At 40.9% G+C, this 20456-nt stretch overlaps 1 protein-coding gene across 1 annotated transcript in view; it reads right to left on the bottom strand.

Annotated features, from left to right (window-relative positions):
- The window catches only part of LOC138973244 (uncharacterized), a 19651-nt gene extending 505 nt beyond the window's left edge, over positions 1 to 19146 (bottom strand). The window contains exons 1-7 of the mRNA XM_070345966.1: positions 18862 to 19146; positions 8439 to 8603; positions 7620 to 7863; positions 6738 to 6860; positions 5543 to 5926; positions 4802 to 4957; positions 1 to 4216 (exon numbers count right to left, since the gene is read on the bottom strand). The exon at positions 1 to 4216 is cut by the window's left edge and continues 505 nt beyond it. Coding sequence (XP_070202067.1) covers positions 2303 to 4216; positions 4802 to 4957; positions 5543 to 5926; positions 6738 to 6860; positions 7620 to 7863; positions 8439 to 8563 — 2946 coding nt within the window. The 5' untranslated portion in view covers positions 8564 to 8603; positions 18862 to 19146 and the 3' untranslated portion in view covers positions 1 to 2302. The remainder of the gene's footprint in view (positions 4217 to 4801; positions 4958 to 5542; positions 5927 to 6737; positions 6861 to 7619; positions 7864 to 8438; positions 8604 to 18861) is intronic.
- Between the last annotated feature and the right edge of the window lie 1310 nt (positions 19147 to 20456).

Below are 20456 nucleotides of genomic sequence, written 5' to 3' on the forward strand. Positions count from 1 at the left end.
GAGTTATAAATTTATAACGGGATTTGTCGATGTAGAAATAGAAACCTTAAGTTGGCTGTTTGACCTTTTTATAATGTACGCAGGAGTAAGTGGTAACAATATCTAATACACTAACAGGTCCATCCCCACTTGTTTAAACGACTGTGTACACCACTAACTTCATCTGTCCAGATTTCTCCGTGTGATAAGAGCAACAGTCCACTTGCACATATACAAACAATGAACATCCTGGGTTCTTCCTGTGCAAAGTGAACATTTGGTGAGGAATTACTTTGTAAATGCCACTAGTGTCTTTAAAAAAAAATCAGACAGCAACATCCAACTCACTACATCAAACACTCAGGGTCTCGCTTTTCGGTATGTGTCTATGTTGATTGTCTTATCACACGGAAAAGCCTAGACAGATTAAGTGGTGTACACAATCGCTTAAACGAGAGAAGCTGCACCTGTTAGTGTTATTGAGTGTTTTAGATATAATGTATTGTCATCATTTTCACGAGTTTTCATTCACAAACACCTGGGAAATAAATCTCATGTTCCCCATGCAATAAATCGAGGTGGTGAATGGGTTTGAGCTTTCAGGTGAAACGTGGATTGTCAAAGTAAAAGCCAATCAGGCTGATTGTTTGATGTGTGGAACCATCGCGGCTTTGGATTTGTGTTTCCGAGGACAACGATTGCAAGCATTCACTCTCAAAGACCCAATCAATGTTGATAATTACCGCGGCGACTCATGGTCAATTTGCAACTTATCTCTGTAATCGCAAAATCCACAACGAAAAGTCATAAACACTTAAAAAGAAAAGAAATATGCTCAACACTTACTGAACTCACACGTATGATCGCAGCTCTGTACATTTTCAGACTGGAAGAAAAGCGTCAACAAGCTACGTTTGACGTCACATACAAGGTTGACGTGTTATCTCGAGCTACTGTGACGATGCTTTGTGGCCCGGAGTTGGATTCTAAAAATTCGTCTCCCTGTGGGTTATTGTGCATTTTGTTGCACAACCAAAATGATGACAAAAACGATGTTTGGTGGCTTGTCGTCAGACCAGCATTTTGTTGTTGGTCCTCGGGGAGCATATCGCCTTTTGTCTCATATTTATCAACCGCGGCCTTCGGCCTTGGTCAATAAAGATGAAACAAAAGACGATATGATCCCCTTGGACCAACAGAAAAGCTGGTCTGACGTCAACAAGCCACCAAACGATATGCTCACCGCCCAACAAAAAAACAAAAACAAACAACAACAAAAGACGAAAGAGGCAAAAAAGATGGGTTGAAGCAACCTTGCATGCAACTGAGGTCAAAAAAAACAAAAAAAACAAGCCACCAAACATCGTATAATGTCAAAGCCTGGCCAGATCAGAGATGTCGAGCGTAACTGGAGTTTCTCGTTTTATTGAAATGTCTATTGTTATGTGTTGTCTTCGCAAGTACAAAAGGTAACATTATAATTATAACAACAAGCTGTAATTTGACACGCAAAACGAATAACCTTTGGCGATGGTGTGGAAGATGTACAACAAAGCAATGAATCATAAAAATCCCATACAAGTAGGCTTACAAACGTGTGTCCAAATAATGAATAACCTAACTTGCAACTGCATAGATCATAACATCAAGGCCGATAATGGATGGTACTACCATCCTTTTACACACACAAAAAACCCACAATGTTTCGCTTAAGGCCAAGGCCTCCTGACCTCAGTCATTTATTATATCCTTTTTTCATGACAAAACTTGATTATGAAATCTGTACAAGGTAAATTACTCTTCTCTGATATCCAAGGGACGCAGCTCACTATATTTCCGGCCAATCAAAAGCCACGTACGACTCTGTAATTAAAAATCAAACAAAACAAAAACTCGATACTTTTTTTAAAACTTCCCGATCTACCTATTTTTTTAGGCCTTGTCATCGTAAACAAACATGTTGTTATTTTTTGGCGTAATGAAGCCAGCAAGCGAACTTTAAGTTCTAGCCCTGAGGTAGGGCAGTCGAAAAAAATTCTTGCATGTATGTGCTCACGCGATAGGCTTTTGAGCCAGTTGCTAAAGGCAAGGTAACCCCGAGACTTACCCAGTGTTGACGTTATTTGAGTTACGGGGCCGCGTGGTGTACTCTAGCAGAACACTGAACCAGGCATATAAATGTACATAAAACCGGTGATTTACCATCTACGTCCTCACTTTTATCACTCGTTTAGGGCATCACCATACACATGCCCCAAATACTTATGGTAAAGATCTGTGAGGACGTAAAACCCCCTTTAGTTCCGTTTTACCAGCGTTTTGATCAGATGAAGGTGTCAATAGTATACAGAGAGCGCGTTTGGGCGTACCCAGCCTGAACGAAGCGGGGGTTGCGGGCATTTTGAACAGTGAAGACCTCCGGCGCAAGACCTGCGCTTGGTAAGCTTTCTCTTCGTTGCTGAGCGTGGCAGCCCATTCGCGGCGGTGGACTGGAATTTCTCCTGCGTTTTGACCGTTCATTTCGAACGGCAGCGCATTCTACTGGAGAGCTCTTGCGATAGTTCGTCGTATGAGCATTGTTGTGTTCGACGAATACTGACTGTTCTTTTTGCAGATTCACAGTGGTATCTTGAATTCTGTCACCGTTTGAACGTACCTCAAAACCGCATTCCTCTTCATGCCCGGGATCCAATTTAAAAAGTGACATCACATTGCCCTTATGACGATCTTCGGGGTATAACACGTCATTCTCCAGCACGGAGACGTCACCGCTAGCTCCTTGCAGCGACGGGACGTTCAGAAAGCTGGAGACGTAGAAAAAAGTATCACTCGTCTCCTCCAGCCCGTAGGAGCTCACGATGGACCCGGCGAGGTCCTCTCTGGACTTTGTGGAAGAGCTTCTCCTCCGACTGTTGCGACGGTTAATGCTGTCCAGCTCTTTACTGACGGAGTTGCCCAGCACGCTGCTAAGCGACCGGGCGTGTTGAAGATCCTTGGCGATGGTTTCACGAAGCTCTGCTAGCTTGCCCAAGCTGTTGAGGCTGGTGGCGCTGTGTCTTCGGCGATAATGTCGTCGTCGTTGTCGACGACGGTGAAGGTGGCCGGCGTTGTCACTGCTGTGGGTGGAAGTGGCTTTTCCCGAGTCGGAGAATGTGCTCATCCGGCGAGAATCTTGGGAGAAGAGGTGTGTGTCTGAGAGGTGGTTTTGTCGACGATTTGAAGGGAACAGCGTTGGTTGCATTTCGGACATGCAGCTTTGTCTGCGAGCAGAAGAGGCGGGTTGGAAGTCTGACACACAACTATGCCTGCGGGAAGAAAACACTGACTGGTTCTCAGAAATACAGCTATGTCTGCGACTGGGGGACTGCTGGGGTTGGCTTTCTGACATGTAGCTCTGTCTTCGTGACGAAGAAGGTCCTGGTTGATTCTCGGAATGACAGCTTTGTCGTCGTGACGAAGAAGGGCCTGGTTGGTTCTCTGAATGACTTTGTCGTCGTGACGAAGGGGACAACGATGGAGGAATTTCCGTCACGTTGCTTTCTCGGCGATAAGTTACTCCACGTGGGTGGCTATTTTCCAATAATTTGTCTTCGCGAAGGTGGTAAAATTCATCGCTGTTAGTGTTAATTCGACCAGAAAAAGTGCCCGAAGCGTTCAAATGAAGTTCTTCGTCGTATGACGTCATCCGGCGAAACTGCACGTGCTCAGATGACGTCATTGTATTATTCCCAGGAGAAGTAGAGATGTTGGGAAGGAGAGGCGAATAACTGTCTTGTCGAATTATAGCGTTTCTCCCATCATGCCCATCATCTCTGCACATTTCTAAAACATCTTCCTCTTCCAGCAAAGCAGAACTGCTTCCCTTTCTGGATTCCAGGCGGGGGAAGCTTCCTTTTCTCGACTCTCCATGGGAGTGAACTCCCTGAAAATCGTCCACGCGAGAGTTGTCGTTCCTGCTGACGGAACCATTTCCCAAGAACGGCAAGCTAGTACTAAACTCGTCAATGCTTCGAGAGTCGAAACCCAGAGTGAAGGATGACCTCGTGTTGTGGGCAGGAGTACTGACCGCCACAGAGGTTTCTTGTGACGGGGGGTCAGCTGTGTCTTCTTGGTCGGAGGAGGAGAGGTCAGCGTCCAGACCGCTGTCCTGAATCCAGTCCAGGTTAAGACCAAGGTGTGAGAGACGCTTGTGGGCGTTGGTCAGATGCTGCTGCAACTGCCGTAAGCTTGTGTCCTTCTGTGAACGAGAGAACAGTGCAAACATGTAAAAGGATGAAACCTGACGGAAAATATTGTTTCGCTTATTCTATGGAATTGTATTCGCTTCACATTGTTATTATAATAATAACAGGCCGTACGAGTAATTACAAGCACAAATTTAATCAAATACTATCTTGCAAGAGAGTTTACCGACCAAAGCCATTTTTAAAAGACAAAACTAAGTTTGGTTTGTTTTTATTGTCCTGCTTTCATTTGTTCTCTTTTCAAATGTGGAGAAAAGTGCTCATTGTACCGAACCCCTCTTATTCCCAACACCATTTAGATATTCTCATTCCTGACAAAAAAGGATGGGGTTTCCATTTTATCTCTACTTTCTAGTTTTGCATCAACTACGCATCAAAGAAACACATAGTCATACCAAAATCAAAAGCCACTGACACACCAAATGGCCATGCGTTCATTCTTATCTTGGCTCTTCTTCTAAAATCCGTTTCTCAACGCTGTGTTTGTCACTGTTCCGTCACCCTCTCCCTACAACCGGCTTAGAACTGGTCACTACTCCCGAAGAATAACGTTTTCAAAACTTTGTATTAATGTTTACCTCCTCAAGAGATTTCCGGAGAACCTCGTTTTGGGCGGCTGCTTGACCCAGTTCGTCCTCCAGCTGTTCCACGGGGTTGAGCGGCAATGTGCTGCACGTGCTGGTCAAGCTGACCCTCAGGCCTTTCGCTTCCGGGTTACGCCACCACAGAGTCGCCTGGAACAGCGAATCGTGTTGTGCTGGTATTGACATGATAAGTGTGCGTTTGCGGTTGACGCGACTGACAAAGTTTCAAATAATATTTAAACTGAATTTATCTGCTGAGAAGAAAGTACATACAGAGGGTATACGTTCGCTACTACAGTCAAACCTGCCCTAGCGACCACCTTTTGATACCGACCACCTGCCCATATCAACCACCCAAAAGATTCCCCGTTTGACTGTACCATGTTTCTGGTGTTTTCGCCTCCGTTTACATTTAGTTTCTTATGTCTTTCTTTCTTTTCTTCTTTATTTCTGTCTGCCTGTCTGTCTGTTTGTATGTCTGTCTGTTTGTATGTCTGTCTGTCTGTCTGTCTGTCTGTCTGTCTGTCTTCCTGTCTGTCTGTCTGCCTGTATGTCTGTTTGTATGTCTGTCTGTCTGTTTTTCTTTCTTTCTTCCTTTCCTTCTTTCTTTCTTTATGTATTTTTTTCTTTCTTTTTGTTATTCATTTGCTCTCTCTTGTTTTCCTTTCTTTCCCCCCTCCCTTACTTCCTTCCTTACTTTCTTCCAACATATCCCTCGTTTCCAGCTTCACTGACCTTGGGTATAAAAGCCATGCAGATTGACACCACGGCGCAAAGCCACACACTCAGCACCACGCATGCGTATACAGCGTTGGGCTGCTCGTACAGCACGTGGGAGACGGAAATAGCCACCATTGCCATGGTAACCGTCGTCAAGGAGCTGACCACAATGCAACGCGAGTCGTTCATGGACGGAAGTGCCACTGCGCGTGTCTGCCAGGACAGGAAGAGGCCGTAGCAGAGCAACGCCATCTTGAGGAGTAAAAAAGCGGCCAGCCAGGATGGGGCGGATGCGCTCGTACACCCGTGAACTCGAGAAATTGGCTGTTGTGAAGCGTACGCGCGGGCGAGGGTGAGGTTGAGATTGTTGGTAGTCGTAATGGTCGTTTCTGCTTCCATCTGGAAAACAATGCAAAGATTTTGTTTTGTATTACTGCATGTCCACGCGTGTTTCAACAGTGATGACTCTAACGCGGTCCTGTGGGGAAATCAATGCATGTCCATTCTAACAATGAACTTGGTGTTATCGTATAAACACCTAACAAAGATCTGTACCCAAACTCACCTTCCTAGTTTCGTTTTACATTTAGCAAAGTAATCCGAAACATGTAGACATAGAATAATAATGAGACAATAAAAAATGGCAAGATTCGAGAGCACAACACTTAGTACAGTCAAACATGCCCTTGCGACTACCTTTTGAGAGAGAAAAAAACGACCAAAGGGTCCCCGGCGAGATTTTTTTTCTTCTATTTCATTGAGCTTCCATAAAGATCCCCCGTCTACAACGACCATCTTTCGTCGGATCCTTTGGTGGTAGATGCCGGCAGGTTCGACTGTATATACGGGGGGGGGGGGGGGGGGGGGGGGGGGGGGGGGGGAGGGGGGGGCAGGTTGACAAGGGAAAGAAAGGCATACAGACGGAGAGAGTAACAGAGCAAGACTGACAGACAGACAGACAGACAGACAGACAGACAAACAAAAAAACAAAGAAAACCAGAAAGACAGAAAAGACAGTATTAAGGAGAGTTCAGACGTCAACGGAAGGATAGAGCGTAGAATAGCGTCAGATAGAACTTTAGATAAGAACACATCAGTCATATTTTAAGGTTTGTCTGTCCAATAGTTCATCTTTTAATAATATGATTTATAGTGGACTTAACTTAATGTAGCCGATAAAAGCATGCCACAAAACACCGTATAGTCCTACCTGTCTGTAGAGCAGGACAGGGCGGAATTGGAGTGGGTCAGTGGTCTGCCAGATGACCACGAGAACAATGTCCACCAGCAGCAGACCACCGGTCATCAGAAGGAGTCGGCTGTCCTTGATAACCTGTCAAAAGAAAACAACAATGCTAAAAATGGTAAATTTCTCTCTGTCTTTCTCTGTCTGCCTGTATGTGTGTGTGTGTGTGTGTGTGTGTGTGTGTGTGTGTGTGTGTGTGTGTGTGTGTGTGTGTGTGTGTGTGTGTGTGTGTGTGTGTGTGTGTGTGTGTGTGTGTGTGTGTGTTGAATATGTGCGCGATATAAATTGCATAAAAATATATATATATATAAAAATAAAAATCCCTGCGCTTAGAACTGTACCCACGGAATACGCGCGATATAAGCCTCATATTGATTGATTGATTGATTGATGTGTGTGTGTCTGTCTGTCTGTCTGTCTGTCTTTCTGTCTGTCTGTCTGTCTGTCTGTCTGTCTGTCTGTCTGTCTGTCTGTCTGTCTGTCTGTCTGTCTGTCTGTCTGTCTGTCTGTCTGTCTGTCTGTCTGTCTCTGTTTCATTATCTGTGTCTCTCTGTGTCTCTCTCAACAGACGGACTAAAGAAAATAACCGTTAACAAGAAACTTTTTTTCTCTCCAGATAATAAAGTTAAAGACATAAACGTCAAACATAAAGACAGTCCATTTAATGGCATAAAGACAGTCCATCCCATCTAAGACATATAATTATAGAGACCGACAATCCACCCATTTCAACATAAAGACAGTCCATCCAACATCAGTATAAAAACAGTCCATCCGGGCCCAACTTAGGCATAGAGACAGTCCATCCAACATTAGCTTATAGACAGTCCGTTCAAACAGCCTTACCACGCGTCTCTTCCCAGCGTTCTTGAACAGCCTATGAACCCTCCAGGACTTGAGAAACATCGGTCCAAACAGCAGTGTGGAACCACACGCGAGTAATCCCACGCGAGTTTGGCAAATGGCGGAAGCAGCGTCGGTGAAATCTCTCAAAAAGTAGTCCATCCCGTAGAGGACGCAGCAAGAGCTGAGAAGTATTCCTCCGCATGCGATGAAGAGGTTGAGAATAGGGCTGCTCATCTTGATCACCCTGAAAGATAGTCCGTCGAGCAATGAAACAATACGTCTATGAATCAATTTATCAACCAATCGGTCAGAACTCAGGGTTAATACTTGGGGTAAAGCATTCATTCGACGGATATTTTGTCATCAGCTCTCTTTATGTCGGCACTTAACAACTTTTTTCTGCGATTTCTTCAGAATCACTACCATATAACTTTTGAACATAGTTTATTTCAATCGCCTGGATTGTCAAATGTTCAGAAAGTGTGATTTACTGGTAATCTTCGCGTATATCATATTTGGATATATATACGTGGTTAGTCACTAAAACGTGTGTGTACTTTTACCAAATGTCAGAGCAATAATGTCGTGGTCCTTTCAAACCTAACCCCTATCCCAACCCCGTTTTCACCCAAGCTCCCCCCCCCCCCCCTCCAAAAAAAGCAATAATACGCCCACCGCGTTGTCACATACGACAACAGACACACACGAATCTGTTCTCCTAATACAAGTTCACAGGACGCACACAGAGTAATCATTAGTTATACTCTTTTTTTGTTAAAGCAAACCTAAACGCCGATGTACTTAAAAGGCAAATATTACCTGTTAGATCGTAGACGTACATTGAAGATGAAAAAAGACAGAGATATCAAAATCCCGATAAATCCCAACGCGCATGCCTCTATGACGATGCCAACCGACAGCTCCCGTTCGTCGTAGGCCGCCATTTTGATGACGTCACGTCCGGAATCAGTTTTCAGGGATAATCTGGAATTAAAAAGAAAATTATTTTTTTAGTAACTGAGAGATCGGAGTAGTGACAGAAAGCACATGAGTGCAAAGTATGTTTATGGAGGATGGAGAAAGAGATAGAGGGGGAGAGAGAGAGAGGGGGGGGGGAGAGAGAGAGGGAGAGAGAGAGAGAGAGGGGAGAGAGAGAGAGAGGAGAGAGAGAAAAAGAGAGAGAGAGAGACAGAGAGAGAGAGAGAGAGAGAGAGAGAGAGAGAATTGAATTGAATTGAATTGAACTTTATTTTACAAGGATTTAGATTTAAGGCTACGCCTTTTCTTACAATCTGTCCTTAATCTGTTCTCTGGAGAGAGAGAGAGAGAGAGAGAGAGAGAGAGAGAGAGAGAGAGAGAGAGAGAGAGAGAGAGAGAGAGAGAGAGAGAGAGAGAGAGAGAGAGAGAGAGAGAAAGACAGATAGTGTAAAAGAAGACAAAAAACATGAACACAAAGAGTTCAGACGGCGACGGAATGATATAGCGTAGAATAGCGTCAGACAGAACTTAAGAAAAAAACAAATTCATCTCCGTCATATCTGAATTCTAACTCATATCTTAATAATTGTCAAACAATCATTTGAAAGAAATCGTCAAAACTCACATTCAACTTCGATGAAAATAAAATGAAAAAGAAGACACAATTTATTATAGGAACAAACGAACGAACGAACGAACGAGCGAACAAACGATATTTACTACTCATGCAATGATGGAGATATTAGGCTGACACCCAGTCTTACAATCTGTTCCTACTAAAACTAAATCATAAACATGGAAACAATAAAAAAAAAAACAAGTCGAGTAAGGCGAAATTACTACATTTAGTCAAGCTGTGGAACTCACAGAATGAAACTGAACGCACTGCATTTTTTCACAATGACCGTAGTCCGCCGCTTGTGCAAAACGGAGTGAAACTGACGAGCCTGTTCAGCGCGGTAGTGGTTTCGCTGTGCTGCATGGCACGCTTTTCTGTACCTCTCTTCGTTTTAACTTTCTGGGCGTGTTTTTAATCCAAACATATCATATCTATATGTTTTTGGAATCAGGAACCGACAAGGAATAAGATGAAATTGTTTTTAAATCGATTTCGGAAATTTAATTTTGATCATAATTTTTATATTTTTAATTTTCAGAGCTTGTTTTTAATCCAAATATAACATATTTATATGTTTTTGGAATTAGGAAATGATGTCGAATAAGATGAACGTAAATTTGGATCGTTTTATATAAAAAAAATTACAATTTTCAGATTTTTAATGACCAAAGTCATTAATTAATTTTTAAGCCACCAAGCTGAAATGCAATACCTAAGTCCGGCCTTTGTCGAAGATTGCTTTACAAAAATGTCAATCAATTTTATTGAAAAATGAGGGTGTGACAGTGCCGCCTCAACTTTTACAAAAAGCCGGATATGACGTCATCAAAAGTATTTATCGAAAAAAAGAAAAAAACATACGGGGATATCATTCCCAGGAACTCTCATGTCAAATTTCATAAAGATCGGTCCAGTAGTTTGGTCTGAATCGCTCTACACACACACACACACGCACAGACAGACAGACAGACACACACACATACACCACGACCCTCGTCTCGATTCCCCCTCTATGTTAAAACATTTAGTCAAAACTTGACTAAATGTAAAAAGGACAATCTAAAACCGACACGAACAAAAGTTATCAGTGTCAACACTGATCACACAGTATTACAAACCACTACGTACATTACCTGTACGAATATCTACAAACAAGAAGACGAGAGACCTAGCTTTTCATTCATGCCATGTCAGCAAACACTCAAAGTTGAACCCGACCCCGTGAGGCCGATGATTATCTACATTTTGAAGGTTAAGTTTTGACAGAAGGGGGAGAGAGGGATGCTGAAGTGTGAATATAAGTATGAGGTTTTTAAATCTGCAGCCATTGTTGTAAAACAGAAAGGACAGTGCAAACAACATCTCACGTACATAACCCGTAATTTTTTCTTAAACAAAAAATTAAGAAAATGGGCGTGATTATTAAAGATTAAGGACAATTTAAGTTGTATAAGTAATAAACTACTTGCGTCGTTTCATCATCATCATCATCATCATCATCATCATCATCACCATCATCGTCGTCGTCGTCATCGTCATCATCATCATCATCATCATCATCATCATCATCATCATCATCATCGTCATCATCATTATTATTATCATCGTCGTCATCGTCGTCATCATCATCATCATTATTATCATCATCATCATCATCATCATCATCATCATCATCATCATCATCGACGCTTACTACTTTAGTACTCACCACATCACAAACATATTGAATACACATTCCTGCTTTAACACAAGAGTATCCGTATAACCATGAAACCATAATCCTCAGTGTTGTATATATTCTAATATCGATATTGAAGTAGACAACGCATTACTTCGAACCAGACATTTTCATCACAATGTCTCTTCCTTTATGGCCGTGAAAAGAATGAAGCTTTTCTGTCCTCAGTATCACTGTCACTGGCGTTCTTGGCATTGAAACAAAAGCTAAATAGAAAAGGGGGAGTGGGGAAAGACAAGGGGGGAGTGTTTTCTCAGCTAACCACTAACCATGACATCCAAAAACCATAAGCTTTCTTTCCGCAGGCCAGAGTCCAGCAAACGCGCCTAGACTGTCTTAGGAAAATATTTCGCTCGACAAAAAAAAAGAGAGGGAGAGGTTGGGGAAGGGGATAAGGGAGAGCGGAAGTTGTAGAGATAGAGATAGAGAGAGAGAGAGAGAGAGAGAGAGAGAGAGAGAGAGAGAGAGAGAGAGAGGGGGGGACGGTTGAGGGAAAGAGAGGGGAGGGAGGAGGGAAAGGAAAGAGAGAGAGAGAAAGAGAGAGAGAGCGAGAGAGAGAGAGAGAAAGAGAGAGAGAGGGGGGGGGGGGCAGAAGGACATAAACAAAGAATAATCACAAGAACAAGAAAGAAAAAAGGGATGACAGAAGAAAAGACAGAATACACGCGATAACGAAAAAATTAACTAAACCTCAAGACCTGTGCACTAACTGAACCCTTGCAGCCTGGGAAATCGCCACGTAATCCGCAGTTATTCCCCTTTACACAAACCCTAACCCTTGTGCTGCATGACTGTATTTCTTTGGATTTTCTCTAATCTTCCAGCGTAGCTCTCTTCTGCCAAAGACGCTGCGTTCAGGGTTAGATTGACAGTGTGACGTAACGTGAAGAATGTGCAAGCTGGCCAAAGGGAGGGGAATGATTAATCAGTGTTACATCGCCGCGAGAGCGAGAATTCGACATTGTGTGGAAATAACTCTGTCGCTATTTTGTCAGTCTGGCTTTGGACGAGTTGCGCCCCTTGAAACAATGAGGCATGATTAGTTTAGCCAAGCGATCACGGTGTAATTGTGACAGCATGAGCTCAGATGTGTATCTTGTGCAGTGTTCGCTCGATATGACACTTAACAAAATTTGTTTTAGAAAATGTGCACATGGGAGCTCACTGTTGACAGCAACAACGATAGCTTCTCTGCAGTATTAGTGACTACGTGTGGTTTTGCCAAGTGAGCTATGAGTCAATACTCTAATCTAAACTATTCAGAAATCGAGATGTTAACATAGTGATTTGATCAAGAGCTGATTTTGAATGAGAGTGATTAAATTCTAAGATGCATTGAAGTCGGCCACAAAGGGTAATACATGATACAAGTATGTATTGATGAGTCAAGGATTCTCAGTGATGCAAATAATAGCTAAGATGATGATCAGTACCAGATTTCAAACAAGAAATCAATCAATGCCTGGAAATAAATCCAGACATATTTCTTGTCCGGAGTCATTTAGTTTCTGTCATCACTTGGAGAAAGTTTCAGACTCTTACGAAGTTACAAAAAAATAAACATGTGATTTGCGCTTGTGATACTTTTTCTTCTTGTTTAATGTTTAGTTCTTTTTCAACAGAAACAAAACGCTACAACAATCTTTCTCGGTCTTAATCAGTAAGTATGTATATGCACACACACACACACACACACACACACACACACACACACACACACACACACACACACACACACACACACACACACACACACACACAATTCTTTACATTTTAACCAAGGAGAGTTGTGGTGAGAATCTTTTTTTTTTAAACGATCCGTATACCTGCCCGACTATTGCAAATCATATGACTGCAAACAAATACGTTCCTTTATTTCTTCTTGTTGGAACTTTCTTATCTGTTTGCCAACCAATCACAGTCATACGGTATTTTCTATGTAAATGAATACATACACGCATACAATGGCAAGGCCACATGAGCTTGTATCCAACCACCGGTCGATAATTATTTACTCCTGCATGCTTATTATTTACTGCTGCATGCTTACCCTTACTACTACTACTTATTAGTAAATAGTAGTAGTAGACTGTATGGAATAAGGAGTAAATATATGGAATAAGGAGTAAATAATGATCGACCGGCGATTGGATACAAGCTCCTGTGGGCAAGGCACAACAACTACAGTTCTATCGAATGATGAGCATGCCATACTTAAAAATAGAATTGTATGAATTATCCCACAAAACGGTATTCTTTCAAGTGTTTATTGATATTGTCTATATCCAGAGCAATTATTTCCCGTTGTTTCGCAGATCATGTCCGCTAGCTCCACTTGCATTTATATGTGTCGTGCATTAATTTAGTTACTGGAGAATGTTGGTAGAAAAAGTCCCGTTATAGAACCGTCAAGTTGTAATGCCATTCCGGTCAGTTCATTAAGACAAAGGGCAAGAATTAACTCGACTGACTTAATTACTATATATACATGTCAGATATATTTATGTCGGTTTGTGCACTGAGTCGTAAGCAATTCGAATCCCGGTCACTCGGTTAGTGAGCGCGTGAGGGGGAGGGGAAAGCGAGAAGGGGGATGTGTGTGTGTGGGGGGGGGGGGGGGAGGGGGTGCTCATGTGGAAACGTGTATTAATGCTCGCGCATACCTAAATACGTATGCCCTTGTTTATGAATTCGCAAAGAAGGAAGGTTAATAAGCACTTCACTACAACAGTCTGCCAACGCAGTGGACAAATACTTAAGAATGACCGAAATAGAATGACCGATATAGAGACAGAAGGAAGAATGCATATTGACCCATAGTGTACGAAATCTCCAAACAAATCTGAAGTGGGATTCTTATCCTCATGACAGTTTCTGTCATCACGTGTAACCCAACAAAATGGCTGTCAGCCTGAGAAAGAAAAACAAACGTGATTAAGAAACTGACAGTAGGCCCTATACCTGCCCGAATATCTTCAATTATATGACTACGAACAAAAAAGAAACAGATAAAGAAATTGTAGTTACATCGGTCCATCATGTAAAAAAAAAAGAAGCAAGCAACCAATAAAACAAACAAACAAACAAACAAACAACAGCAACGACAACAACAACAACAAAACGTGTTCTTCAATTTTGTCGCTTGAAATGTTTCTTCTTTTGACAATCAACCAAATCGGCCTTTCTATAAGATTAAAATAAACAAACCCATGGAATGACAAGGCAAAACATTAATTACTGTCAAAATAGTATTCAATGCCAAGGTAATTACATTGTATAACTATAATTAAATACATCGGTAACATAATTGCTCTGAGTGTAGCAACACACATTATCACGGGTTGTTTTGAAGTTCCCTAAAAACGCTCGCGGGTCCTTTACAGCTAGAGGTACACTGCGATGCGCTATTATATTATATTATATTCAAAGATGACAATAGCCACATACCGGTCTGTTAATTACACAAAGAATGTGTCACACCTGTGCTGGTGTTGACAGTCAGGCTGTGACTGCAGTAAACTATGCTTACTTACATTGTGCCTTACATGCTATGAATTCCTGTCAAGTGATACGTCCTTTTTCAAAACTCAAAAAATCTCCGTCTCTGATATAAAGTAAAGTTTCGTCAGCAAATTGTTGTTGCTGTTTTTGCAATAAGGAAAAATAACAGGGGGAAACAAAAAACTCAAAGAAGCTGCTTTTGCGTTTCGACCTGAAAAGGTGTTGGAGATATATTTTAACATTTAGATTTGTGTTCATTTGCGTATTTTATGAGTCTTGCCAGAAACAAAAGAACAATGAAGTTTGCAATGCATGTGCAACATGATACAAAGGGGACGAGAAGAAATAAATCTACACGAAGAAAGAGCCCTGTGTAACCTGGTCGCAACTAAAATGGACACGATAGTAGTTCAAAGTAATGAATGCCCTTTTGGTTTGAATGCTGAATGTTTTATACATCAGTTGTGATGGTTACAGCAAAACAAAATAGATTACTTTGGTACTTTGTGCCCGCAGCATCACAAACATTATTGTGGTTCACAATAGCAGTTTTATATTTTCTTTCTCAACCATCTCTTTCTGTCTCTGTCTCTCGTGTTCTTGTTCTCTGTCTTTTCCCCTTTCTCGCTCTGTCTTTGGTTTTCTTTCTTTCTTTCTTTCTTTATTTCTTTCTCTCTCTCTTTCTTTCTGTCTTTTTTTTCTTTCCTTACTTATTTTTCTTCTTTTTTTGTTACTTTCTTTTTTTATATTTAGTCAAGTTTTGACTAAATATTTTAACATCGAGGGGGAATCGAAACGAGGGTCGTGGTGTATGTGCGTGTGTCTGTGTGTCTGTGTGTGTGTGTGTGTGTGTAGAGCGATTCAGACTAAACTACTGGACCGATCTTTATCAAATTTGACATGAGAGTTCCTGGGTATGAAATCCCCGAACGTTTTTTTCATTTTTTATATTTAGTCAAGTTTTGACTAAATATTTTAACATCGAGGGGGAATCGAAACGAGGGTCGTGGTGTATGTGCGTGTGTGTGTGTGTGTGTGTGTGTGTGTGTGTGTGTGTGTGTGTGTGTGTGTGTGTGTGTGTGTGTGTGTGTGTGTGTGTGTGTGTGTGTGTAGAGCGATTCAGACTAAACTACTGGACCGATCTTTATGAAATTTGACATGAGAGTTCCTGGGTATAAAATCCCCATACGTTTTTTTCATTTTTTTGATAAATGTCTTTGATGACGTCATATCCGGCTTTTCGTGAAAATTGAGGCGGCACTGTCACGCCCTCATTTTTCAACCAAATTGGTTGAAATTTTGGTCAAGTAATCTTCGACGAAGCCCGGACTTCGGTATTGCATTTCAGCTTGGTGGCTGAAAAATTAATTAATGACTTTGGTCATTAAAAATCTGAAAATTGTAAAAAAAAATAAAAATTTATAAAACGATCCAAATTTACGTTTATCTTATTCTCCATCATTTGCTGATTCCAAAATCATATAAATATGTTATATTCGGATTAAAAACAAGCTCTGAAAATTAAATATATAAAAATTATTATCAAAATTAAATTGTCGAAATCAATTTAAAAACACTTTCATCTTATTCCTTGTCGGTTCCTGATTCCCAAAACATATAGATATGATATGTTTGGATTAAAAACACGCTCAGAAAGTTAAAACAAAGAGAGGTACAGAAAAGCGTGCTATCCTTCTTAGCGCAACTACTACCCCGCTCTTCTTGTCAATTTCACTGCCTTTGCCATGAGCGGTGGACTGACGATGCTACGAATATACGGTCTTGCTGAAAAATGGCATTGCGTTCAGTTTCATTCTGTGAGTTCGACAGCTACTTGACTAAATATTGTATTTTCGCTTTACGCGACTTGTTTGATAAATAGCTTTGATGACGTCATATCCGGCTTTTCGTGAAAGTTGAGGCGGCACTGTCACGCTCTCATTTTTCAACCAAATTGGTTGACATTTTGGTCAAGTAATCTTCGACGAAGCCCGGACTTCGGTATTGCATTTCAGCTTGGTGGCTTAAAAATTAATTAATGACTTTGGTCATTAAAAATCTGAAAATTGTAAAAAAAAAAAAAATTTATAAAACGATCCAAATTTACGTTTATCTTATTCTCCATCATTTGCTGATTCCAAAAACATATAAATATGTTATATTCGGATTAAAAACAAGCTCTGAAAATTAAATATATAAAAATTATTATCAAAATTAAATTGTCGAAATCAATTTAAAAACACTTTCATCTTATTCCTTGTCGGTTCCTGATTCCCAAAACATATAGATATGATATGTTTGGATTAAAAACACGCTCAGAAAGTTAAAACAAAGAGAGGTACAGAAAAGCGTGCTATCCTTCTTAGCGCAACTACTACCCCGCTCTTCTTGTCAATTTCTCTGCCTTTGCCATGAGCGGTGGACTGACGATGCTACGAGTATACGGTCTTGCTGAAAAATGGCATTGCGTTCAGTTTCATTCTGTGAGTTCGACAGCTACTTGACTAAATATTGTATTTTCGCCTTACGCGACTTGTTCTTTCTTTTTTTATATTTAGTCAAGTTTTGACTAAATATTTTAACATCGAGGGGGAATCGAGACGAGGGTCGTGGTGTATGTGCGTGCGTGTGTGTGTGCGTGTGTGTGTAGAGCGATTCAGACTAAACTACTGGACCGATCTTTATGAAATTTGACATGAGAGTTCCTGGGTATGAAATCCCCGAATTTCATTTTTTTGATAAATGTCTTTGATGACGTCATATCCGGCTTTTCGTGAAAGTTGAGGCGGCACTGTCACGCCCTTATTTTTAAACCAAATTGGTTCAAATTTTGGTCAAGTAATCTTCGACGAAGCCCGGGGTTCGGTATTGCATTTCAGCTTGGCGGCTTAAAAATTAATTTATGACTTTGGTCATTAAAAATCGGAAAATTGTAAAAAAAAAATAAAAATTTATAAAACGATCCAAATTTACGTTTATCTTATTCTACGTCATTTTCTGATTCCAAAAACATATAAATATGTTATATTCGGATTAAAAACAAGATCTGAAAATTAAATATATAAAAATTATTATCAAAATTAAATTGTCCAAATCAATTTAAAAACACTTTCATCTTATTCCTTGTCGGTTCCTGATTCCAAAAACATATAGATATGATATGTTTGGATTAAAAACACGCTCAGAAAGTTAAAACAAAGAGAGGTACAGAAAAGCGTGCTATCCTTCTTAGCGCAACTACTACCCCGCTCTTCTTGTCAATTACACTGCCTTTGCCATGAGCGGTGGCCTGACGATGCTACGAGTAAAATGGCATTGCGTTCAGTTTCATTCTGTGAGTTCGACAGCTACTTGACTAAATATTGTATTTTCGCCTTACGCGACTTGTTTACATTTAGTCAAGTTTTGACTAAATGTTTTAACATAGAGGGGGAATCGAAACGAGGGTCGTGGTGTATGTGTGTGTGTGTATGTGTGTGTGTGTGTGTGTGTGTGTGTGTGTGTGTGTGTGTGTGTGTGTGTGTGTGTGTGTGTGTGTGTGTGTGTGTGTGTGTGTGTGCGTGTGTGTAGAGCGATTCAGACCAAACTACTGGACCGATCTTTATGAAATTTGACATGAGAGTTCCTGGGATTGATATCCCCGAACGTTTTTTTCTTTTTTTGGATAAATGTCTTTGATGACGTCATATCCGGCTTTTCGTGAAAGTTGAGGCGGCACTGTCACGCTCTCATTTTTCAACCAAATTAGTTGAAACTTTGGTCAGGTAATCTTCGACGAAGCCCGGGCTTCGGTATTGCATTTCAGTCTGATGGCTTAAAAATTAATTAATGACTTTGGTCATTAAAAATCTGAAAATTGTAAAAAAAAATGTTTGTATATAAAACGATTCAAATTTACGTTCATCTTATTCTCCATCATTTGCTGATTCCAAAAACATATAAATATGTTATATTTGGATTAAAAACAAGCTCTGAAAATTAAATATATAAAAATTATTATCAAAATTAAATTTTCCAAATCAATTTAAAAACACTTTCATCTTATTCCTTGTCGGTTCCTGATTCCAAAATCATATAGATATGATATGTTTGGATTAAAAACACGCTCAGAAAGTTAAAACGAAGAGAGGTACAGAAAAGCGTGCTATCCTTCTCAGCGCAAGTACTACCCCGCTCTTCTTGTCAATTTCACTGCCTTTGCCGTGAGCGGTGGACTGACGATGCTACGAGAAAACGCTCTTGCTGCGTTGCATTGCGTTCAGTTTCATTCTGTGAGTTCGACAGCTACTTGACTAAATGTTGTATTTTCGCCTTACGCGACTTGTTTCTTTCTGTCTTTCTTTCTTTCTTTGTTACTTTCTTTCTTTCTTTTCTTGTCTTTCTATCGTCTCTGTGTTCTGACTTACCTTTATATGTCCGTTTGAGGCATCCACTTCTTACATGGAAGAAAACAATTCACTTGCACAGATCTTGTTTCATCTGTTCACGCAGAGAGTAACAGACCACTTTCGTTTCATTCTTCATTTTACAATATCCGTTAGGCCAACAACAAAAAATAATCTGTTTACGGTATCCCGACCGACCCTATTTTTTCGCGCGACCCCAGACTTTTTTTTGGCATTTGGGAAAAATAAAATTAAGACAAATTAAAAAATAAAAAAGTCTTTGTTTTTTGGCAAAATAACTTAAAAATATGTTTTTGGAGATAAAAAAAAAATAAATAAAAATAAAAAATCCCGACCTATCGACCCTATTTTTTTTGCCTATGTTACCGTAAACAGACTTTTTTTTGTGTGCCTTACCAAACTTGCAACATCATTCCACAAAGCGGTACATTTCTGTACAAAATTAAACGTTACGTTCTGTCCGCGACAAGAGCAATTATGACTGCATTTCAGTGCGACATCGACTATGTCACATTTCTGCCAGCGCAAAACCTGTGCACGCGATAGCGATGGCAAGCTGACCAATGAATTGTGGGAATCCGTAAGAAGTACGCAACCAGTTATGTTAACCGGGTTCTAGTTCCGCACCTTCATGGTAGGAAGGGAGATAACTCTCAATGCAGTTCCAGACGACAGAAAATCGTGTCGTGCCAAAACTCGAAAATAGCCTGGAGGTATGATTTTGATCACGACGAAAAGGGTAAGATTGCGTGAAAGCAGTTATAAGTGGCGGCACAGGCTTGTAGATTACGACTAGCTGTGGGTTACTAGCCCCTCTGCCAGCCGATTAAGGTTAATTGATTACAACACGCTTCACGCGGAGAAGGTGAGTTTTTAAGCACTGCGCGGTGTATGCTTCAGTTAAATGTCAGCATTAAAAATAAGTAAACATTTAGCTTGTGAGAAGCCCAGGTTTTACTAGTATTTATGTATTTATTTATTTAATTGTTGTCTGTTTTTTTGCGGTGTATGAATATTCTGCTCTTCTCTCTTTCTTTCGTCTGACAATCGCTTCATTAAACTACCCTCACCCCCACGAGAGAGGGAGAGAGAGAGAGAGAGAGAGAGAGAGAGAGAGAGAGAGAGAGAGAGAGAGAGAGAGAGAGAGAGAGAGAGACAGAGAGAGAGAGAGAGAGAGAAAACCAGGCACAAATAGGGTCGAAGCAACTGAGCTGATAACAAAAACACCAACAATGAATTCTTCCGACAGTTAATCGTCGACGAAGCCCTGAGGGTAGCATGCATTTACCTTTTCACTGCCGCAGCGGTTCAGATTTCTGAACTTTTAATCCGATCAGAATCCACTTTACTTTCGCTTAATTAACCTTCACAACACCTTTCTACCCTTGTATCTGTTCGTGCGGTTCTTGATTGTGCTGTTTCTGTTTCTGTCTCTGTCTGTCTGTCTGTCTGTCTGTCTGTCTGTCTGTCTATCTGTCTGACTGTCTGTCTGTCTGTCTGTCTGTCTGTCTGTCTGTCTGTCTGTCTGTCTGTCTGTCTGACTGTCTGTCTGTCTGTCTGTCTGTCTGTCTGTCTGTCTATCTCTCTCTCTCTCT

This window comes from Littorina saxatilis, linkage group LG8 (genome assembly GCF_037325665.1).
Source record: "Littorina saxatilis isolate snail1 linkage group LG8, US_GU_Lsax_2.0, whole genome shotgun sequence".
NCBI lineage: Eukaryota > Metazoa > Mollusca > Gastropoda > Littorinimorpha > Littorinidae > Littorina > Littorina saxatilis.